General features: G+C 41.2%; 1 protein-coding gene across 1 annotated transcript in view; it reads right to left on the reverse strand.

Annotated features, from left to right (window-relative positions):
- Positions 1-21,247: 21,247 nt before the first annotated feature.
- Positions 21,248-25,271, reverse strand: part of FBN2 (fibrillin 2) — a 226,120-nt gene continuing 222,096 nt past the window's right edge. Inside the window, exons 63-65 of the mRNA XM_059059762.2 lie at positions 24,962-25,193; positions 23,562-23,733; positions 21,248-21,700 (exon numbers count right to left, since the gene is read on the reverse strand). Of these exons, the coding sequence (XP_058915745.1) occupies positions 21,326-21,700; positions 23,562-23,733; positions 24,962-25,193 (779 nt within the window). The 3' untranslated portion in view covers positions 21,248-21,325. The remainder of the gene's footprint in view (positions 21,701-23,561; positions 23,734-24,961; positions 25,194-25,271) is intronic.

The raw sequence follows: 25,271 nt of genomic DNA on the forward strand, positions 1-25,271 counted from the left end.
TAATAATAAGCCTACCCAATAAAATTGTGACAAAGCTATTTGGACACCATTAAAAAAGATATAGGGATGGCAAATAAGCACATGAAAAGATGCTCTATGTTTTTAAGAAAATGCAAATTAAAACTACAATGTGATACCACTAAATACCTATTAGAATGGCTGAAACTAAAAAACAAAACACAGAAAACAATACCAAGTGCTGGTGAGGATGTGAAGCAAGTGGAACTCTTATGCATTGTTGGTGGGAATGGAAAATGGTACAGCCAACAGTTTGGCAGTTTCTTTAAAGTTAAACATGTACTTGCTGCATGACTCAATAACCCACTTCTAAGTATTTACCCACATGAGATGAAAACCTATGCTCACACAAAGACCTGTATGCAAATGTTTATAGAACCTTTATTCTAATGACCAGAAACTGGAAAAAAACTCAAATGTCCTTCAACTGGTGATGGATAAACTGTGATCTAGCCACACAATGGAATACTACTGAGCAACGAAAACTATCGGTAAGCACAGTAAAATGGTTGAAGTCAGACCCCCAAAGGTGGCATGATTCAATTTATAAGAAATTTTGGAAAAGATGACACTACAATACTGTATCAAATATTGATACAGTGGTTACTGATGATTGAAACTGAGGGAAGGATAGACTCTAAAGGGGCAGCATGTGAGAATTTGGGGGGTGAGGCAGCTGTTCTGAATCTTTTTTTTTTTTTTCCTGATGTGGACCATTCCCAAAGTCTTTATTGAATTTGTCACAACATTGATTCTGTTCTATGTCCTGGTCCCTTGGCCAGAAGACATGTGGGATCCCAGCTCCCCGACCAGGGATTGAACCTGCACCCCCTGCATTGGAAGGTGAAGTCCCAACCACTGGACTGCCAGGGAAGTCCCTGTTCTGCATCTTTACTGTGATGGTGAATACATTTGCCAAAAATCCATACAACAGTAACTCCAAAGAGGGACTTTTACTGTATGTAAAGTTTAAAAATTTATATATACATATATATGAACTACATCTTCTTTAATAATTGTAGATTTTTATACCATTCCTTTTTCTTTTTAAGTTTGCATTTCCATTTTACCCCTCCAAGAATTTTATCCTAATGTAATATATTTTTATATTGAAAGTCTATTATTGATAACCCCAATATACTTCTCTTTCACAAAGTATATATAAATTCAAAATTAAGACATTAAAAAATTCCTTTTGATCATAAGTCTATATGCAATTTAAAAATGCTGGTTAAAGTTATTTCCGTCATTTATACTAGTTCAAAATGGGCCAAAACAGCAGAAATATATTTTAAATTTTGGTAATTAATGAATATAAATTTATATAAAAAGACATTTATGTAAAAAGTAAAATTTGGGGGAAAATGAATCTGTTAATAAGATTGATGTTTATATTTTGAATTGTCCCCTTCAACTTGTTTTCAACTTCTCTGTCCCCACCCCAAGTCTTTTTACTCTGGCACATTACACCATAGTAAGATTCTTGGTGGTGAGAGGTGACTTTCTTTCATATGTGGGAAAAGGATGAGTTGTGGAAGGAGAACCAGTCCAGCCACTGCAAGCATGTTCTCAGGACAACCAGTTTGAAGAAAGAAAGCATATGAAGATGAAAGCTCTGCCTGGGTAGCACTTACGCTTGGATACCTGCTGCCTTTGAGTTCAGCCTTCCCTCTGCCTTGGCCATTTCAGCAGCTTTAATCCCCCACCTCCCTTCTGATCTGTTCTCCACCCAGCCATCAGGCTTATCTTTCTGAAGGACAAACTTGACCATTTTCCTCCTTGGCTCACAAAGTTCACTGCCCAAATCTTCTCTCTCCCCTTCCACCCTCCATAAACAGTACCCTCTTTATCTACTATATCCAAACTCCTGAGCTGCTCCTTTCATGATCTGGGTCATGAACACCCCCATTATATCCTTATTTGGCCCCACCTGCTCTTATCACCCTGTCTCCCTTGCAGTCTGAGCATTCTGAGAGCATGTTCCATACATTTCTCAGCTCTGAGCTCCTGAGCCTTGCAGAGTGACTGTTGTGTAACAGGCTTTGTGGGAGTAGCAGAACACTGAAGTCAGAGAAAGGGAAAGAAGAATACCGGTATTTCTTTCCAAATCACCATAAAATGTTTCAGTGTGGAATAGAAAGACACAGCGAGAACTTACACCTATCAAACATTAAGGTTTATAGGCCCATTTAAAAATGATTGGTTCATGCCTGTGTGGCATTTCAATATTTTTATGGAAAGGATATGCCAGATGTGAGCCTTGACTTTTTGGGCTGTGAAGTCTGATTGGCAAGGGCCACGTGTGTGTTCTCCCCATTTCTTCACACAGGGTGGGCTCTAAGTATACATTAAATGACAATGAATTGCCAGAGGGTTAGGCTGGTTTGTTAATCTTGGCACTGGGGTTAACCGTGGTGATGTTAATAATGAAATTCCCTTTTTTTAACCCAGCCCCTTTTCATCCACACTATGACATAATGTGGCTTTGAAGTAATTTTATGAAGAGGAGAACAAAAAGAATGTTAGTGTTATAAAGTTCCAATAATGTGTTTCCCCTTAATGAATCTTTTAGCTGCACTTCCATTAAAAATGCTTGGTTTTGCAGCAGATAGGGACCTCTCCTGTTCTTCCAAGAAGGACACCGAGAGGAGGGGGAAACTGCCAAGTCACTTGCAGCCTGTTGATTTGTACAACAGATTCAGCCTGCGTGGGAAGGCTGGACGGGGAATCAAGTTTGTGCCACCAGAAGGGGCCAGATGAGTCTCAGAGGGAGGGCAATGTCATGTAGTCAAGTGACAGCATCAGTCACCAGCCCTCATGGTGGGACCAAGGTCCAACCACAGAATGCCAGTGGGCTCCCTTGAGAGGCTGACTGGCATCCTTACAATATTTCAGTTCCACTTATTGTAAAAACCCGTAAGTTTTTATTCAATTTGGCATCTCCATGGCCTTTCCAGATAATGTGTCATGGGCACATTTGAGGCTTTTGGAAGCCCTGGGGTTTCCTGGCAAGGTGAGTAAAGAAAGCCATTAGTAGAAGCAGCAATAGGTCTGCGAGTTACTTGCCATCCATTGTCAGCCTGTCTATTCCTGTGGGCCCAGACCCATAATTGCTCTATGACACACAGCTTTGTCAGATCTCCCAAATTACTGAGATTCCCAGCAGCCTTAAAGGGCTCAGTGCATAAGAGTATAAATTCTGTTGATGGAATGGCTCTGAAAATTCAACACCCCCCCCATTTGTTTGACTTCATCAAGACTCATTACCTGAATGAGCAGGTGCAACCCATCAAATAATTGGGTGACCTCATAACCATCTTGTGCGAGATGGTGGCCCCAATTCTGGCATGGCAGAGTATCTCTTTGACAAAAACACCAAGGAGATGGTGATAACCAGAGTTAAATCTTAGGCTGGCTTCCATAGCCATGCGGGTGATTTCCCTGGTCACCAGAGCATGCATGTCAGGGTTAACTTTATCTTGTGTATAAGATGTATCAAAACATCTACCTAGATACTTTCTTTTGTACCCTTCCTTCAAATAATGTGATTTGGTCACCCCACCCTCCCACCCCCCAAAAAGCAGATAAACTTGCTGAATTTTTAGCTGAAAGAGACAGTGTTATATACAGATGGGTGGAATCGGGGGAAGTAGTAGGAGGGTCACAGAGAAATAGATGAGTGCTCAGCAATGGAAAAAAAAAAAAAAAGACTGCTTCCCTCTCTCCTGTAGCCAGCTGGATATGGTGCAACTCTTAATTATTAAATGCCCTTAGAAGAAAGTGAAGGAAACATAGAGACTTTCTAGCATCCTACTTTGACCTGGTGGTAGTGGCAGTTGGGAAGAAAGAGGCAGATTTGGAGAATGGGGGTTGCAGTGGGGAAGGGAGAAGGTTTTCAAAGGGTGTAGTTTCCGATGCCTTAGCCATTCAAGGCCCAGGTTCCTGGAAGTAGGGAGGACACTGCTTTTCTGGGAGAAGAATTGTGCTAAAGGGGACAGACGGGCCTAAATGTATGCCCAGTGGCCTAGGGGCATGTGGCCCATTGCCATGGAGAAGAGGGAGTGAAGTATTTATTCTAGGGAGCTGTGATAGGAAGAGAACTCTGGCCTGGATCATACCTGTACCTTCTCTACAATTTCCATCTCTGACCAGCAGGGGTTCCTTGAGAAAGAATTGTGGCCCCTTGAAGAATCACAGCACCATATGTATTGTATGTATTTCTTTAAACTGTCTCCCTTATTCACTCTGAATATCATAGTAAGACCTAGTTTGGTGAAGGAAGCTCCAAGAAGTTGTAAGCTTTTGAGTTAAGGAATAGAAGGCAAAAAATGAGCTGGGACAAGAAATAGACTCATAAACTCAGGTCAAGTTGGGAGGGACCACAGGAATGATCTGGATACAACACTATCACTGTATGAGTAAGGAAAACAATGAAAAGTTTCTAGCCTGGGTCACACGGCAGCCAAAGTAGTAGGAAAATCAGAACAAGAATCCATGCGTAGTGACTGACAATTCAGCATACTTTCTTCTTCACCAGGCTGTTTTAGCAAAGGGTCCATACTAACCTGTGTGTGTGTGTGTGTGTGTGTGTGTGTGTGTGTGTGTGTGTGTGTGTGTGTATGTGTATGAGAGAAAGGGAGAGAGGGGGTAGAGATCAGTACCCATGGGCCCACAGCATACCCACACACATACTTCTATGCTGAACTATATTAATCCTTAGCAATGACACACTTGGCCATTGGTGGGTTCTCTGATCTCATAACATACACATACCCCTATCCTGGCTCTGGTGATGGACAAATATAGCTACACCTGCTCTTTTGGCTCCTTTGGTGAGGCTGACTCACTGAGTTCACAAGCTGCTGGCTAGCTTAGGGAATGGTTTACTTCCCCAGGAAGAAGTCACTGGTTCTTCATACATTTATGGCCCCTTGACTGTTGATAGGAGAGACCCAGGCTTGTCCCCATTCCGGGGCTATGTGTTACATGGTCTTGAGGGTGGGTAGCAATGCAAATTCCTGCTCTGAGTAGGACTGTACCTTTCTGAAGCCCTGTTGACCATCTGACCTGCTCTGGCCCTACCAAATTCATTGCAGCAATGGATCTCATTTGGCACCATTTTTAGGGTCTCCTTGTCCTCCATAGACACCATAAAGAAAGATGTGAAATTAGCTTATTAAACACCAATCACCTATACTATTTTAAAAGATAATTTAAAAAAATCTCCCATGAACATTTATTAGAAATATTAATGCCAACCCAGGTACAATTAACAGATGCAGGACCTCACCACACTGCATCTATTTTTTTTTAAATTTTATTTTATTTACTTTTTTATACAGCAGGTTCTTATTAGTTATCCATTCTATACACATCAGTGTATACATGTCAATCCCAATCTCCCAATTCATCCCACCCCCCCCCCAACACTTTCCCACCTTGGTGTCCATACATTTGTTCTCTACATCTGCATCTCTATTTCTTCCCTGCAAACCAGTTACCACATTGCATCTTAATTGTGCTTCTTTTGTGCCAAGGATTGAGATTTGATTCTTTCTAAACTCTACTATTGGCCGACCTTGCTGGGAATAGGTCATTAAACACAAGTAATTCTCACCTAGATTCTCTGCAGATGCTACACATTAGAGCACTCATTTGTTTTACTGTCCCTCTTTGCTAAAGCATCTGTTGTAGGTGGCATTGTTCCAATCCCACTACTCAACAAATTAAACTTTCCCAGGAGCAAAGAGTAGTCCTTAAAATTTCCTGAACATCCTTGGCTTCCTCTGGGCACGCTTACTTGGAAACACATCCTGGTAAAAACTGAAGGGTGACTAATGCTACCAAAAATGGATGTTCTGAATCTTGCATGGTGGTCTCCCTGGTTTGCACTGAGGGCGGCATCCCACATACCACAAAGAATGTGATATACAGTTGGGGATGCAAGCATGTCATGGCAAGGGCCAACCTGTGGGCACTGTTAGATAATGCAAGAAACGCTAGGAAATTGTAACTATTTGAACCTCACATTGTCCCACCATTAATTGCTGTAGTCCCATAGCAAGCACTTCTTCTATTCCCCACAGGAAACATCATCATGGTTCTCAATATTAATGAATCAGCCATGATGTCTTTATAAAATGTGCTTTTAAAAGTTAACCTCCCTTAGCCAAGGTCTCCCCCACTCTTTTTTTTTTTTTTTTTTTAACCAAGAGTGTTTTCTGACTCCAGCTCATATGTTAATATGACTGGCTTCATTCAGTGACACCTCACTTTCTAAGCTGATTATGCTGCTCAGGTATTGTACTTGGGCTTTTTATTGCATGTGACATTTCCCCCCCACTGTATTAAGAGTGACAGGGAGAAAAATAACTCACAATTCTGAAAAGTTACCCAAAATGAACTTTTGGAGAAGAAAGCCCAAACCAATCCTGGATCAGGGTAAAGCCCACAGGTTCCCAAGACTTATATTTTGATTTCCTTTGATCAAGGTATATATATTCTGGGTGTGCTCCTGAGAACTTTACTTTTTCTAGAAGGTTTAGGGAGGGAGGGGCTGGTGTGACTAGTAAAAAAGAGCTGACATTTCTGGGTTGGCAGGGATTAAGTGCTGTTTGGCAGCTATCTGATGATGGAGGTGTAGAAAAAAATCAGCCAAATCACTGAATAAATTAAGTTTGACGCATAACACTAAAGATAGTTGGAGGTCACACCAAAAGAATTTGTTCCACCTCTTCTAACCTAGACTTTCTTCATATGGAGAGAAGAAGGAGAGACAATCAATCATTTGAGGATCTTGACCTGAATATGGGAGAGACTTACCTGCAGGAAAACCAGCGTCGAGCAGGGAATGGAGGTAGACAGATGCTGAGCACCTTCTCTGTGCCTCACTTTGTGCTCAGAGATCTAAATGCCTTACTTCAGTTAACCCCTGCAGCAGTTTTAGGTAGGTCAATAGTAATCCCTACTTAGTCACTGAAGTGAGGTAATTTGCCAGAGTCACGGAGATAGTACACATCAGAGCAGGACCTCAAACCCTTGTCTATTTCTGAAGCCCATTGTCTTTGTTCTTTCTTACACTGACTGGCAGTTAGCCCAGATACCAAACAAGAAAGGTCTTTTCACATCCACTTGATAGCAACTTCTTCACTCAGGGATGAAGAACATTTAGAACTAATTTTTTTTTTTTTTTCTAGAATGCCCAGAATTTACCCACATGAAAACCACAAATCCAAATCAATCCCCCTGCACCACCAAATTTAAATAACCCCTGTAAAATAAATAATTTCAAAAGCAGTTTTTGTACTGAGAAATGATGATGAAATATTACCCCTTCCTCAAAGGCACTACTACAGACTGAATATTTGTGTCCATCTAATCCCTCCATCTGATGGCATTTGGAAGTGGGGCCTTTGGGAAGTGATTAGTGCCCTTATAAAAAAGACCTCAGAGAGCTCCCTTGCCTCTTTGACCATGTAAGGACACAGTAGCAAGATAGCCATCTATGAGCCAGAAAGTGGATCCTCTGCTGCTGCCTTGATTTTGACCTTCTCAGCCTTCAGAACTGTGAGAGATAAATTTCTGCTGTTGATAGGTCACCCAGTCTATGGTATTTTTTTTTTTTAAATTGGAGTATAGTTGATTTACAATGCTGTGTTAGTTTCAGGCATACAGCAAAATGAATCAGTTATACATATACATATATCCACTCTTTTAGATTCTTTTCCCATATAGATCATTACAGACTATTGAGTAGAGTTCCCTGTGCTGTACCGTAGGTTCTTATTTGTTATCTATTTTATATATAGGAGATATACAAGAGTGTGTATATATCAATCCCAATCTCCCAATTTATCCTTCCTCCTCTCCCCCTCTGGTAATCACAAGTTTGTTTTCTACATCTGTGGCTCAACATCTGTTTTATAAATAACTTCATTTGTACCCTTTTTTATTTTTCAGATTCCACATATAAGCGATAATCATATGATAGTTGTCTTTCTCTGTCTGACTTACTTCACTCAGTATAACAATCTCTAGGTCCATCCATTTTATGGTATTTTGGTTGTAGCTACTCCAACAGGCACATAAAATAAATTTTACCTTCCTCTGCCAATCAGGAGAGGACATTCTTCTAGACCTTGTGATGGGCTAAAGGGGAGCTATATTTTATTTGTCTTACAGTGACTTCTCCCTAGAGTTGCTAAGGAGTTAATATCTTAGTGCACGATTTTTTAACGGTTGACTCTGGCAGAAGAAAGAAAACCATAAAACCATCCAGGAGTCTTGCGACAGGTGTTCCACTACCTTATTTAAGGATTATAATTTCCAAAGCTGATCTATAATCAAGCCTTGACAGAAGGGCCTCCCTCTGGCTGTCCCCCAGAGTGCCTTCCCATGCCTTCCCATGGGGGAATCCTTCATCGATGAGCTCAGGATGCAGTCAGACTGCTAGGTCTTTTATAACATATTAGCCAAATGTTTCTTTCAGAGTTTGACAAATGATTTCTACTCTTTTTTGCACAGGTAGAATGCCCAGAGAAGTGTTCTGAGCCCCCAAGAAAAAACCTTTTTGGAACAACAAAACTCAAAAAAAAAAAAAGAAAAAGAAAAAAAAAAAGAAAAAGAAAAAAGCAACACTTCAGTGGAAAATATCATTGTCATCTGTTTCTTGTTATTTTCTTATCTGTGTCTCATCCTTCATTTTGATAGGTGTGGTTTTATTTTTAGACTCTTGTCTTTCTGACTTGAGTGCTCCTGCTGTTGTTTTCTATACGTTTTCACCACCACTATTGTCAGTACGCTTTTAGTGGGGGATTGTTTTGGTTATTAACCTGGCTGCTCAAGTTTAAGTGCAGCTGGCATACATAGTGCTGGGTCCGTGCTTAAAGCACGTGTGTGGAGAGTGTTACGTTTGAAGTGGAGTTTGGGGATTTGGTTGTTCCAGTTACCATTTCCCACGGGGAATGTTTTTGAATGCTGTTGTTTTTTGAACCATCCTTGTGGCAGTCTGATTCATGACTATCAGAACCGGATTGAATTTCTCATCTCCTCTTTTGGAAGAAGTGCCTTTTTATTTGGGAGCAGGTTGGAGGAGAGGTTCATTTTGCTGCTGGTTCCAGAACCAGGATTGGAGAAGAGACACAGAAGGCTATCAGGATGTCTACTAATTGCTTTCCAATGCGTGTCCTTTCTTTCTCCTGAAGTTACCAGTACTGTTTGCTATAACTTTTCTCATTCTGTGTATTTCCAGATCTTTCTATCAGCCCTTTTCCTTTCCTTCTGTGAAAGGATAACCACATGGTGGTGATGTTTTACTGATCTAAATTTCTTGAATGTTTTTTCTCTCCTTGTAAGTATTTATAGGAGGATATGGGGAACCAGATAAGTTGTGGCACTTTGTTTCTAAGAGCCTGGTTCACGTTCTGCACGTGAAATGGATGTGCAGAGCAGAGGAGGACTCTGAAAGCAAAGTGACCGTTGGGGAAATCTTATGTTTGGGTTATATCTTCTTTGCTCGATAAAGCCCACATGACTTCTAAATATTATGCATCTTCACTGGAGATGGCAATTAGGAGAAAATATTTTTTCTGTCCATTTATCAGATAATTTTGATGCCAAACCAAGCCATACTCTGGGGCAACAGCTTCCTGATGGGCAAACAAGTCCCAATGGGACTCATATCAACCTGGAGGAAAAGACAGTTTAAGTCTCTAGCTTGGAAGAAATGCATGGTGGTTTAAAGAAATTAATTCGAACAAACTCTATCTTTTGTGGGGCTCCTACCTGGGCAACTAAAAAGGGACACATTGAAATTGTCTGGTATTTTCATGATGTCATTGGTTCAATGACAGCAAAGGCTGTTCCCATGGGGCCAGCCTGTCCTGGCACAGAGGACAACAGTGGCAGTCTTTGTCAGGCTCAGTCATCATTCAGGGATGCTCCTTATTCCAACATGATCCTTTACTCCTTTATTTTTCCTTTAATATTGCATGCTTATCTCATCAATAAACTGTGTGGGCTCTACCTCAGACGTATCTCCTTCCCACCACCTCCACCATATCTCCCCTGGATTACTGCTGTGACCTCCTCCAAAAAGGTGGTCTTTTTGCTTATCCTCACATGGAGGAAGGAACAAGAAAGCTCTCTAGGGTTTCTTTTATAACGGCACTAATCCCATTCAGGAGGGCTTCACTCTCACGACCCAATCACCTCTCGAAATCCCCACCTCCAAATACCATCACCTTGGGGGTTAGGATTTCAACAAATGAATTTGGTGGATCGGGGCAAACACACAAACATTCAGTTTATAGCAGATTTTCAGCTTTTAAGGACTCAAATGATTACATTGGGCCCACCTGGATAATTCAGGATATTTTTTCCCCATCTTAAGGTCCTTAGCTTTAATTACAGCTGCAAAGTCCCTTTTGCCATGTAAAGTAACATATTCACAGTTTCTGGGGATTAGAGTGGGGACACTTTGGGGGTACCATCATAACTTATATTTTCTAAATATTCTATAGTGAATTTTTAAAATAATTTTTTAATTTAGAAATTTTTAAAAGCTATTTAAAAAATAAAAGATTCTCAGACTGAGTTAAAATAGTGAGCCAAAGAACCCTCTTTCCATGAAACATATAGTATTAATAAGCACCAACCATGAAATTACTGTTTCTTTGTTCACTGGTTAATGTATATGAATATTAATTTTAATTACAGTGTTTTGGTTTACTTATTCATGCATAGAAATGTTAAGTTTATGATAGATAGTTACTATATTTGGCCAAGCATATCCTGCAGGATGTTGTTTACTTGTGCTAATTTTATAAATTTTCCTTATTTTATGGGCTGTACATCCAGTAACTTCATTATGAATAAAGTACAGGTTTGGAGAAGTTACATTATCCTGAAATGACTTCAATCAATGACAACTTTGGTTTTTATAAAGGTCATCTGATAGAGGTGTAGTGGTTTTTTTAAGGAAAAAAAATTTAATAGGTTAAGTAATTATTCCTGCAGTATGATATCATAATTGCAAGTTTCTTACTATCTTTTAAAGATGCTTTTTAATAACCATTAAAAAAGCAACATGATGAGTGATTTCTCTGTTAAGATCATGAATATACATCAAAGGATGAATGAAAATAATCAATTGTCCTAATACCATGCAAATGAGCACTTGTAGCTTGAGAAAAAAATTGCAGTACAGTCTCACTGGAAAAGTGCCATATCTCAAAACAGTTTAGGTGACCTATATGAGAAAAGAATCTAAAAAAGAATGATTATATGTATAACTGAATCACTTTGCTGTACACTTGAAACTAACACAACATTGTAAATCAACTATACTCCAATAAAATTAAAATTAAAAAACAACAAACAGAGCCCCCAAACAAACAAAAAAACAGTTTAGGTGACACTGGAGATAGCATACTTTGGAAATCTGTGTTAAATGATTTAAAAAGTACAGCACATACATAGGGCAAATACACATGCAAGGAATATAAATAAAAATAGTTTATAAAATGTGAGTGTAGAGAAATAAAATGTTAAATCAATATATTATTTTAGATATTATACCATCTTTAAATAGGTAACTAAATTGGAAAACAGAAAGTAAACGTTATTATTTTATACAGTTCCTAACATTTATAGATTCAATTTGGCCCTGCACTCTCTCTCTCCCTTTTTAATAGTCTCAGTTGGGAAAATGGGAGATTGCTTACACTTGGGATTGCCTCATATTCAGGCTTGTATGTTACATAGGAGGCATGATTTGTTTGAGGATTTGTCAGGGGACAGCTATTGAATGGAGTCAGGGCCAGAGGCTCAGCAACACAACTCCTCATCTTGGCTTTTTCTGATTCCAACATGATTTCAGTTTCCTCTTTTGAAGAGGATCAAGCAATCAGGCAATTAGATTCCTTGAAGCAGAAATGGCTGCCATTAAGAGAAGCCTGGAGAGACACTCACGTGTCACAGGCTTTCCCTTCCTTCATCAGCCCTCAAAAGAGACTTAAAGAAATGAGGGAAGTGGATGTTTATAGTTTGCGGACAAGATCTATGCTATAAAACAGAATTGCTTTTACTATCAACAGCAGAAGGGAACTTACAGATATATAAACCTTTGGGGCCTGGTTGGTATCATTCCTCTATTTTGTTTTCGCTCTAAAACAAATATGAGGAAAAGGTAGAGACATAAAGTAGATAGAAACAAATTTAGAACAGACACCAGAAAGCTTTTTGTTTTCTTTTTTTCCTATTCTGAAAACCATTTGTGTGTAGCAGGACCAAGGAGAAAAGGGTGAAGAATTAAATCACTAGGATGCTGGAGAAATAGTTAGCTGACATAACTGGCATTTGGAGAAGCTGGCTTTTTAAGATGTGAATTAGTTTTGTTAGGCCAAATGCATTTATTCCTTCAAAAGCGTCTTGTGTAATTATTTATTCGACACAACATTTCACGTGCATGTACTCAATCAGCCCATGAAACAGTTTAGCAGAATACTGCAGGAAAAGCAAAGGATGACAGCATGGAAAGAAACAATTAAAGTGGCTGACAGCATTTAATTTATCTCTTTTAGTTAGCTGGGCTATATCCAGGCTTCTTGGGGCCATTGGGCATAATCCTCGGGGATCATGAATGGTTCTTACTGCAGTTTTCCTTGGTCCTTCGTGAAATGTAAAAGTTTACCTCCTGGGCAGAGCAGACACCAACGTGCACTTCAGAAACAAAGAGGCCTGGCTGTGGTTTCCCTCTCCTGGGATGGAGTCCTGTGTGCCCAATCCAACTCCATCCTGCCTAAACCAGAGAGATGTGGAGTATGCAAGAAATAATGAATGAAAGTGGCAAAGCTCTTGTGAATGGTAGACCCAAGTTGGCTTAGATATTCATGGTAATAGAGGGCACCAGAGGTGGGACTGAGAAAAACTCCGTTCCTTCTTCTTGACATCATTAAAGCACCTGTATTCTAGGTCCTATGCTTGGATAGTTCCACAGTTCTAATCCTCATAATAATCCTAGGAGTAAGGTAGATATTAGCATTCGTAAGATGAAAGCAACAACTTGTTCTAACAATTAAAGTAACTGATTGAAAGGAGAGCTCAGAGAACTTTGGGAAAACTGAAGAATCAGGCTTAGAAAGAAGATAGAAGGGAATAGTTCCTGGGATCTAGATTGCTGGAACTGACCCACACTGTCATTGGGGTACTGTTTGGATGAATGCAAGAGCTATTATCTGCTCTTGCATTATTCTGGTCAAGTCTCAAGTTTCGTGGAGAGAGAATCTAATGGGGCCAAGTGGAAATCCTTGAAGTCCTACTATGACTGTATGCGATGGTGGCTGGGTAGTTACCCAAATTAAAATTGGTATGTTGTCACAAAGCACCGGGAAAGGATGCTGGAAAGGCAAAAAAAATGCAGATGTGCCACAAACAGAAACTTAGAAAACTTAACATAACTTGACTAATACCACCCAGTGAATGAGTGGCAGCCAGGATACAAATGCAGTTCTTTTTTTGCCTCAAAGGCTACCCTTTCCCCACTCTGCCATGCTACCTCTCAGATACACAGGCGGACAAGGATCATGTAAACCGTTTATTTTGTTACTGTTCGCAACAAAGTGACTAAAGTGAAGGAAAAGACAAAGATTGGAGGGTGTGGTGAGTAGATATGGGTGGGAAAGGAGAAGATTTGATTTTTTTTTTGACCTCTTTATTGGAGTATAACTGCTTTACAATGGTGTGTTAGTTTCTGCTGTATAACAGAGTGAATCAGCTATACATATACATATATCCCCATATCTCCTCCCTCTTGCGTCTCCCTCCCACCCTTCCTATCCCTGGGACAAAGTGAGAGAGTGGCATGGACTTATAAATACTACCAAATGTAAAATGGATAGCTAGCGGGAAGCAACTGCATAGAAGCTTTGACTTTGTTAGCAAAAAATTTTCACCATACTTTTCTTAAATACCTTCCTGTCTAGGGATCCTTGATACTCTTCTCTTCTGGTCTTTATCACTTCTCCTTTCTCTTTCTCCCAGATGCTCTGACAGCTCCTCATATTCTATTTCCCAGGGCTTGGTCCTAGGTCCTCTCTTCTCCATCAACTCTCATCCATACACCAATGACCATCACTAGCTATTGACTAAAGGATAAAGTCCAAATGGCTCAGCAAGTCCTTCAGGGTTCCGCATGTCTAAGCCCCATACTACCTAATAATCTTCCCTTTTGTTCTTTATGGTACCATAATTCAAGACCCATTGGCCTATCTTTTCTTTGTGTTCCAATAGGCCATCCATGCTATCACTTCCAAGGTTTGTTCATCTTATTCTATACTCGAGGAAATCCTTCCAACTTTCTACCTTGTCTCCAAATCTGCCTCATTCTACAAGGCCCAGCTCAATTCTCACCATCTCCGAAAGACCATCTCCAGTAGCTCTACATTTCAATGGCCACTTGCTTTCTCAAGGCAAAGTCTGGGGGACTTTCCAGGTGGTCCAGTGGTTGACACTTCGCCTTCCAGTGCAGGGGGTGCAGGTTCAATCCCTGATCCGGGAGCTAAGATCCTACCCACATGCCTCACGGCCAAAAACCCAAAATATAAAACAGAAGCAATATTGTAACAAATTCAATAAAGACTTAAAAAAAAAAAAGTCTGGGGGCATTTGTCTGGGCCCTTAACCACATACCACTTCATAATCTTATGTGGTTATCTTGTTTCCCTGAATTGACTGTACGCTTTTGGAGGGAAAATCTTTTTAGGACTGGGTAATAACTACCCAACAAATACTTCACACAATCAGTTTGTTTCAGAAACAAGAAGTGTGTAATCTGTGTCTTATGAAAAGAAGTAATTGAGCCTCTTCTCCCACCCACGACACTACAGAAGCAACAGCAGCTTTAGTTCAGGTTTGGATGGGGGTGTCCCCTCATGTGACAAATCCAAATTATAGTCAGCCTTCCCAAAGAGCTTTCAATCTACTATCATCTTGGGTAAGATCTATGAGGCTCCCTAGGAAGGTGCAGAAAAGCAGCATAAATCAAGAAAGTCCTCCAGAGAGAAGGGAAGATACCTACAGAGTGACCCCCAGAAATCTGTCCCGATGATATACAGTGAAATCATTACTGCGAAACCACCCATTCCTTGGACGAGGCCCAGCTCCCCAGGTGGTCCGTGGTGTTCTGTGGCCATCCACTACTACCCAAGGCAGTAGGTCCTATGGAGAGTCTTAGAATCCTCTCCCTCCTCTCATTTACTCATCGACTATTTTCTGGCCTTGGCTCTGTGAATTACCAGAACGACTAAGGTACAGATTCATCTCACATTGAGTTCCTAGGTGCTGATACATGACCATGGGTCTTAGACTCTGTCTCAGGCCTTACATTCATGAATGCACGGGCCCGAGGCTCTAATTTCATCCCTGCATGAATGGGTTCCCTCAGTACAGGGGTGCTGGGGTGTGGAAAGAAGGCGGTAAACCCAGGAGCAGAAACCTAGGCAGCTTGAGCAGGCCAAGGGGCTGCTTTTTTGACATGTTTCTCAGGAATTGGCCATTCACAGCCTTCACTGCTATTTCATTAATGGAACTCACACATGTAGCAGTAGTTGTCTGGAGAAGGCTAGTAGTGCTAACTTTCCCTATGGTTTGCTCTCAAAATAGTGTAAAGCGTTTTCCTGTTTTCCTTTGGAAAATGTCTACACTACATCCTGACATTTCATGTGCAGCCCTAATGGGGGTGACTAATATGAGCTGTTGGTTCTTGGCTCTTTCAAAAGTAAGCCAGCTTAATCTAGTAATATCTTTCTTAGGCTCACAGGAAAAGGAAAAAAATGACAATTAAGCAACACAAACAACTAGTGTGCTTTCCTTAAGTGTTCTTACTGAAACAAAAGTGTATGTGGGGTTTTTTTTTAAAAATGTTTTGAAGGTCTGGTTTAAATAAAACATTTAACCCTTTGAAAGTCAGAGCTCTAGCATGCTTTTAAAGCAGCATGTGATTTAGGTGGGGTCTACTCTGTGGCAGACAGTATCTTGGCATTCTAGTGTATATACAAACCTCTGGTCTACAGGAGGTTGGGTGCAGTTACACAGAAGGTGGGGTGGACAAAACAAAAAGCAGTGCTCGAATCGTGCTTGGAAAACATTTTTGGATCCAATGTGAGCCAAAACCATGAGAACTGGCCTATAGCCTCAGGGTTTAAAAGAGATCCATGTAGGCTGACCATGTAGTGGAAGTATGAATAGTACCAGACTACAACCGTGCAGCCAGGGTTCTGGTCTCACTTGGGTGGAAACTAGCAGTACAATTAGCTCGGTTACAACTCTCGGCCTCAGTTTCCTCACATGTACATATGAGTAGGTTTCCAAAGGCCTCTATAGCTCTGACTTTTCCATGGCACTACATCATTCTAAAAATGATTATTAGGTGTCTGTGTTCTCCTTCACGTTTGGTTTCCTAGGCATCTGTAGATAGGAGGGCTCTGGCTGTGTTGGTGGCCTGAACTTCCAGGGCTATAGCTGGTGAATCCAGTAAGTGAAGAGCACAGTGGAGATTGTAAGCTCTCATGACCACACCAGGACTTCTCCCTAGAAGTACAGACCACTTAAGAGACACGTCCTGGATGCTAGTTATCCCATACAGTTCAGTGGGAAGGTTGTAATTTCAGGGCCACCCTTGGGAAGGAGTTTTGTGTGAATATGGGGGTGCGTTCTACCCCATATTGTGGCTGTAGGAACGGTGGGAGGAGGAGGAGGAAGAGGAAGAAGAGCAGCTGACAGTTACTGCGTGCTTGCTGTGTGCTCAGCCCTCAGCTGACTGCGCTGCCTGGACTATCTCACTCTATTTTCTCAGCCACACTGCAGGGAAGCATCATCCTAGGAAAGAAACCAAGGCTCAGGGACATCGTGTAGCTTGTTGGATTGAGTCCTTCCTGTTAACTCCTCTTTCGTTTACAACTAGTTGGACATGAATAAAAGTGCCTTGTTCATCACACCAGGACACCCAGGAGGCTTCCACCCACCTGTCCATCCAAAAGTGGGGCAGATAGGACCTCAGAGGGGGCAGCATATCCAAGGGAGTCAGTGAGCTTGTCCTATCCCCCACTTGCTAAACGCAAGCCGGCCTGATCTGAAGATCTCTTTCTTTTACCTGCAAAGTGATACTGTCTCAGTGGCTGAAATGCTGAATTTAGTGAGCTGCTCATTGTGTTTCAGGACTCTCTCTCTGTACATCAAATGGATCTTCAAAGAGAACTAAGGTCAGAAACACGTACTTCTTATTAAGCAAGAAAACCATGGCTTTGTATTTATTTGAGAAAGCTATCATGCTAAAATAAAATAAAATAAAATAGAACCATAAGCTAGATATCAAAGGCAGGCTTGGCTGAGATTGCAAAACAGCTGTCACCTTCACTTCCTGTGGGGTGTTAATGAATCACCATCTTTCCCGTCTCTTTAGAAGTAACGATTCCTAAAGTTTCCCCTTTATTTTTTTAAAAAACATGGGCTATATTTAACCTTTCCCAATGGATTTGTCTTTAAACAGTTTCCAGGAATCCCCTCAAGGCCCCAAAGATGTGTGATTTAGACTCTTTCCAAAGTCTTTGGAGCATGAAAGAAAGTGGATGTTTAAATAAATTATGTACGTTCATTCTCTTGTGGACTATTGTAAATTAGAAGTTCAAATGAGCCACAAGCAGCACGGAAAGAAGTGAACAGAACTGATTCTTTCAAAGAGAAGGGGAATTTTCAGATTTCCAGCCTACTCTTGAGAAACATGAACATTTCTGAACTACTTATCTATCGAACCATGTGAAATTACCATTTTGTAAGTCAAACATGGCCAAATACTGGCAATTCCTCATGGTTCAATTTAACATATGAATTGACTCATTTCCCTTTGAAGCATCAAGGATATGAACCAAAAGGTCTGTAGGTCTCAAACTGATGCTCTGTAAATTTTAGTTGTGTTCCCCACCCTCTACCATAAGCATTTATTTTTGAACCAAGAAGGCAAAACAAAACCTTAGAAGGGACAGATCTATGAATTATCCTGTTTGATATTCCTAGATAATGAAATAGGGCAGATGTTAGAATTTAGAGTAAAATCCTTATATATTACATTAAATTATTTTCAATGTTCATGTGCAAATGTACCCAACCTTCACCTACCACGAATAAGGAACAAAATTAAAAGTACTAAACAGGCCTGAATTTTTTTTGTGTGTGTGTGGTACGCGGGCCTGTCACTGCTGTGGCCTCTCCTGTTGTGGAGCACAGGCTCCGGACGTGCAGGCTCAGCGGCCATGGCTCACGGGCCCAGCCACTCTGCAGCATGTGGGACCTTCCCGGACTGGGGCACGAACGCGTGTCCCCTGCATCGGCAGGTGGACTCTCAACCACTACGCCACCTGGGAAGCCCGGGCCTAAATTTTTAAAGCTCCAAATCTAAATGCTAGTGGAAAAGGAATTCATGTCAGCTGAAGACCAAATTATTGCTTATTATTTTACTATTACATGTACCTGCTGGACTTGGTTTATATGTCTGGGCTTACATTATTTAGTCTTGTGTGAAGTTTTCTGTAACTTAGCCAAGGTAATTTCTGAGGGGACAGTTAATGAGAAAGACAAAATGGTACAGGATATATCATTAGCATTTAGTTACCAGAGAGGCACAAACTAATGATGGCTGTTAGAGTGCTCACAGTAACAGAGTTGCAATAAAGCTATCAGACGTGCCCAAAAAGGTTCTTCCTGGAAGGAGCATCTTGAAGTAGTCATTTCCTTCTAGTACCTTCTTCTGTGTAAAGCACTTGATGATTTTTTTTTTTTTTTCTCCCTTCTGTGTAAAGCACCTAATGGTGTGGATTCTCGAACTTCCTCCAGAACAGGTTAAAGCTAAACTAAGAGTACTGTTGCTCAACATTCAGAGTCAAATTTGGTTCCAGGTGATTTCATATCACAGCACTCAGGCTGTACCAGTAACAGATGCCAGATGAAACTGAAGACTCATGTTAAGTTTTAAAGGATGCCTCAAGGCAAATACTTCCCTTATTCTATGAAGCTAATTTCTGGTTGGCTAAGAACAGCATTAAGATCAGTCATACTATTTCCTTGTTTTCTTATTCCTTGGATGAAAAATTTCAGCACACACATTCTCCAACTTTGTATGGAATTAACTTCAGAGACGTGTCTGTTCTCATTTCAGCTGTGTATCAGAAGAGAGTCCCTGTTAAACGACTTCTCCTATCTGTACACTTGTCCTGTGAGGACAGTGTACAACACTGCAAGAGACAGGAAGCTCTCTTCCTGTTAGTTTTGGTGAAGGTGCCATTCGGCCTGGGGTATGCCTGATGCATACTTTTGCCTAAACGCTCAAGTTCAGGAAAACCCTAAGAAGGAAGACTCTTTAAGAGAATGTTTCACTTCCTCATAGGTGTTTAAGGGTGCTTTAACACAATGGCACTCAAACCACAGGTGAGGATGAAATGAAGAGATTCTGAGGTCTTTAGGAAGATGGGTCCTTGGAGGCTTAGAGTCTACGCAGAAGTGAACAACCAACTGCCTTGACTGTGTCCTTCGATTTGAATATGACCTTACATTGTAATTGTCAGTTGAACACTCGCTTACTTTGTGTCACGGACTTGACAGCAGTCGCTTGTTTTCTTGCAGATGTGCCTGGCTTTCCTTCTGGTACTTTCATACAGGTCCCTGTAAGCAAAGCCCCCAGCCCCTCCCACAAACAAAACAGGGGTTGTAGTCCCATATAACTCTCAGTCAGAAAGCTACCCCAAAATAAGCTTTATTGCAAGAAAAGTGTCATATTTGATACACAGACCTACGAAAACAAACAAAACCAAAAGCCATAAGTTTTTCCTCATAAACACTTGATTACAAATTTACACTGTTTGTTTTTTTAGTTATTAGAAAACAAAACAAAGTCCCAAACTGGATCTAACTGGTGACTAATCTTTGGTCAGCACAGGTGTGAGAGGAACAACCCAGAGCCTGCATGTGCTTTGGCCATTTCACATATGAGGTTTGGTCACTGGTCCAGGGACAGGTTCTTGGGTTGAGAAGAACGCGGGGACATACTCTTATTAGCACATCCTTGTACAATATCTTTTTAAATGACTAAAGCAAACTAAACATCAATTCATTGTACAAACATCTTTCATACACAATAGGCTATGATAAAACGAGACATATGGTGTATAACTACAGTATTAATGAAAATTCTAAAAAAAATGGATTTAAAAAAAAAACAACATATATTCCTTGGCTGTACTGCATGATTTGTTTGCACATATGGCAATCCTGAAATAGCTTGAACATAATAAATGCACCATTAATCTAAGACAGCACCAAACACTACAGAACGCCAGGTGTTCCTTTCCGAAGGAACAGCAGTTCTTCAGCTGCCTACAGTACCACAAGTATGCAGCATGCCCTGGGTAAGAATGAGGTGTTGTGGGTAGCACATGTGCTTCCTTGAGGTTATGAGAAGGAAATACAGTACGGTTTGGCCTGCAATGCTACTGGTCTCACAAGCAGTCAAGGTATTTTGCTACAGTGGTTGTGCTTCATCTTCTGTTGCCTGGTGTGTCTGGTGATGTGAAATATCATCACAATGAGCTGCTCTGGCTTTGATCTCCTTTATAAAGGATCTAATGACACATTGATTACACTGCCCGTTCAGCTCTGTGAGGCTTCCTTTAAAATAATCAGATGTGTACCAGTTGGGTGACTGGCAGAAAACCAACGGAAACACCTCTTGAATCTACTGAATTTTTTAAAAAGCACCTCTAAAAGAAATAGCTCAAATTTATAAATCTAAAGAAAAACAAGTGAGTTTCCCTTTTTGTTTACATAGTTTGTTCATTTCTCCATATATTACTGCATTAAAAATAAATAAACATCTATATTTTTTTAATTAGCAACTATAGCAAAATACCCAAAGTGTTACAGACTGCTAACAGGAAAAAAAAAAGCTCACATTATTTTTGTGCATTTAGTGCCATATGCTGATCTCTTGAATATTTAGGTTTTTTTTTTTTTTTAATATATTTTAAAGTGAAGTTATATAGAAAATACAGTAACCACGGTTGCCTCTGTACTCAAATCTTTGGCCACACCAGAGTCTAATTATCACTCCCTGTGAGGGTCAACATTCTAAAGTCTGAGACAGGGAGGAAAGAAATAAAAGTCTTTTTTTTTTTTTCCTCTTTAAAATTAGTCATTGACTTCTCAGAGGCTTCTGAAGGCTGGCTGTGCAGGGATTTGAGCCTGGAACCAAGTCTGCAAGGGGTTAATAGAGTTGGATCTGCAGCCTCATTCTGAGAGCCTCCCCGAGCTCCCCTAGGAGGTAGTCATCCTCATTGCTGTCTTCCAGTTTCTTAAGCTCCTTTTTCTTGTAGAGAGGGATGCTAGTGACTTCCAGTGTGTATGTGCCAGGCACAAGCTTCCTCTTGGCTGTGTGCAAGTAGCTGAGCCCATTCCTTTGGTGGATGCGGAAGATGCCATCGTCATTCCCTTGGGAGATGACATAGCGGATGTGGTTGTTGAGTGGCTCAATGGCGGGCATGAGTTCTAGGATGTGCTCCTTAGAGCCAAGGCCGGAAAGGTTGAACTTCATTTTCACGGGGCTGTCCATGTCGACACTCTCCAGGTTGATCTGTTCAACCTGGAGAAAGAGCAGGAAACGATGTGGGAAGAGCTTCGACAGCACAGGTAGATGACTCGAAAAGAGCCTGCTGTCGGGGTGCAGCCACAAGGACGATGTATCTCTGCCCCTCCGCACTCTGCTTGTAACTTACTGTAGTCTGGGAGAAAAGGTCAATTCCACAGAGTATGCCCTGTAAATCTTTACGACTTCTCACTCAGCCTTATCCAGGTGAAGTTACAGGTCTGGGCCTATGGGGAGCACTCACATTTCAAGCTTTTTTTGTTGAGTTTATGGAATATCATGCTTATTAATAATAAACAAGAGACAATTTAGGAAACGACTGTAATTTTTTTTTTATGCTGGAGTTAAAATGAGAAGTGCAGCTGTTATCTAACAGCAGGGACTGTCCCCAGAGGGCTCTTCACTCTGAAGGCCCTGGTTGATTTTATAGTCACAAACCATGAGTGAGTGTCTTTGCTGGGAGCTGTTAGTGCAGAGGGAGGGACCTGCAGAGTCGTCAGGGCTCAGGTTTGAACCAGCTTTGGTAAAAAGCCAATGGGGCACGGCCAGATGAACCAAGTCTCCCTCAGTCAGCGGTATGGGAGGTTTAGGAATGCTATTTCAGTAAGACAGGCAAAAAAAAAAAAAAAAAAAAACCAAAAAAAAAAAAAAACCACAATGCTTTGAGTGGGTGCCTGCCAAGAACTTGAGAAAAATGGCACAGAAGTGCCCCCATCAGTGTGCAGACAAAATCCTGTCCCCAGAACTACGATGGGAAGGTTTTATGGGCAGAACTTCTGTATTTGTAGTTTGGGATACTTGATGAATATCTCAGTTGCCATATTTAAATATCAGTTAGACACCTCCGTCTATGCAAGAGAAATGTAATGCTGGCCTATTTATTATTATAAAATAGAACCAGAGATTTTTTTGGCTAGCCAAGTCTATCTAGTCTTACAAATAAGTTTCTGAGGCCCAGAAAACTGAAACAAATTGCCCAATTCACACAGCCAGTGAGTTGAAGACTAGGTTTTTTGATGGGGAATTCTGCAGTAACACTAACTGACAAGGATGGTACTCTCCCTGATGTCTGGAGGAAAACATCTCCAGATACCGGGTACTATTCGGACAACACGTACAATGCTTATGCCAGGCACCATTCCAGGAGCTTCACAGTAATCATTCAATCTTCTTGTCAGCCTTTTTATTACCATTTCACAGGTGAAGAAATTGAGGTAGAGAGAGGTTAAGTAAAATGGCCCATGTAACATGGGTAGTAAGTAGGGAGGATCAGGGAACATATTCAAAATCATGAAGTCTGTGGTCCGCCCCTGTAACCACTCTGCTAACTACTATGAACAGCAAAGACATAGCAGCAGCAGGCAATTCAGATCTTCAGCTACTTACAAAATACAAGTTATGTGGAGGTAAACTCTTTATGGGAGGAACACCTGTCTTATACATATTATTACAATATAAGACCTAGTTGGCTTACCTACTGAAAATTAAAACCACCCCAGTGCACTACATATGTATACAACAGAACTGGACAGATTCAAAATAATTTTGGTTTTTGAATCATTTCAAAATAGTTATTTCCTAGAAGGACATATTATTGCCTTCTGGCACAAATCAAAAAATGAAAACATATGATCTGAAACTGTGAATCTTAAAGTCCCCCAGTCCTTGTGTTTTGAGCTAAAAATGCCTCTAATTTTAATTTACTTGTCTCTGCCATAGTGTGTCCATGAATTTAGCCAATAAATTTCATGACAGTTTTAGCTTCACTGAGGCTGAAACCTACATAAAAGTTTACTGCAAAATATACGTGACTCCATATGGATAAAATCTGGTGACAAAACAAAGTGAGGTTACTCACAGCCGTGGGTTTGGGTTCATAAACACTTCTCTTCTGCCTGCTGTCTTTCTTAGAGTAGCCGTTGATTTTGCACTCGTAGCATGCTTCCGGGGACAGAGCGTTCTCTTCATCCACTTCTGCATCCATTGACAGGTACTGCCCTTTGTTAAATCCCATTCCTGAGACACAGTGGCTATTTGCAATAGGATGCAAGGTGATGTTAGACTTCATTATAATGTTGACTACTGTTTTCCAGAGGTAGAGCAGAGATTTTTCCAAAATAAGAAACCCACAAAGCAAACCCTAAGATCATAAATATAAAAACCTAATAGTATTGGTAACTCTTTTCTTCAACACTTAATACGTGAGATTCTTCTTTATTTTGAACAGCAAAATTCTTCTAAGAGTGAGCCCCAAGTTTCCCCAATTTTCAATCCTAATTAGACTGAAGCACTATGTGTAGTTAAATCAAGAAGATAAAAGCAAAGTATGAATTTCCAAAGAGAGTGCCGGAAGTTCTTTTGATTCAAAAGCCTGAAGCCTATGTTTGCTGCTCACAACAAAGCTCCCTGCTTTACCAGCTGAGATTTCTGAACTCCAATTCTGGTTAGTGACAGACTCAGCGAGCTGGCTGTAAATGACCCTTGTCTACACCAAGACTTTTGTTTCAAGTATTATTATGTACCCACAGTGGACGTACTAGTTCACGACCCTCAGTGTCTGACTCACACACTGCTCCTTCTGAGGAGGATGACCCTGATTGACTCCTAAACTCTTATCTTCTATGCGGTTGAGCACTGGCTTCCTTGAAGGAAGGATGCAGGTGGCCAGCACCTCATCTGCAGCTGATAGGACTGGATACAGCTGCACTTGGGAAAGTGCAACTAGCTGGAGGGAGCCCAGCCTTGTGGAGACAGTGTCACACCAACCAGGTGCATCCTCTCTGTGCAACAAAAAACCAGATGAGCAAAGAGAGGAATAACTCCTTCCTCAGGAAGCACGGAGCTAGCACCTGCCAAAATTCACAGAAGAATCTGGGGTGAAGCCATTTCCATTTGTACTTCTTAACTCAGGTGTCTCTGACAACACGTGAGCCACAGCATTTTTAGACAACTGCTTGTCTCTGGCCTTGAGGGATCCAACTGAATCCACTCAAGCCATTTTAAGAGGCAAGAGAGTGACACCTGTACACACGTGCGAGTCTTATGCTCACCACAAAGGAGGTAATCCACATGCCTTCTTCCATGTGCTTCCTCCTCCCATTCCCTAAGTGCCCTGATCAATGCTCTTCCCTTGTGGGCTTTTAATCACCGTGCACTCCCCCACCCAGTGCCGGGCGGCCAGGAGGCCTGAACACAGGGAGGGCAGCCTGAGCTGGACCACGCTCGCCTTCCTGTGTGCGGGGAGGTGGAGGGCCTTACCCCTGTCCCACTCTGTAGTAGCCAGGTGGGCAGCCGCAGAGGTAGCCCCCTTCCGTGTTGGAGCAGCCATAATTGCATGGGTTCTTGGAAGACGAGCACTCGTTCACATCGTGGCAGGCACTGGAGAACTGGTCGAAGGAGAACCCAGAGGGGCAGGCGCACTTGTAGCTCCCCAGGGTGTTGTAGCAGGAAGCAGAGCCACAGGCATTTGGATTGGAGCACTCATTCTCATCTATGAACATAAAGCAAGAGACTCTTACAAGGGTAGGGGCAGTGGGGCAAAGAAGAGCCTGAGTTTCAAAGTACCTAT

The sequence above is a fragment of the Kogia breviceps genome, chromosome 4, assembly GCF_026419965.1.
Source record: "Kogia breviceps isolate mKogBre1 chromosome 4, mKogBre1 haplotype 1, whole genome shotgun sequence".
Classification (NCBI taxonomy): Eukaryota; Metazoa; Chordata; class Mammalia; order Artiodactyla; family Physeteridae; genus Kogia; species Kogia breviceps.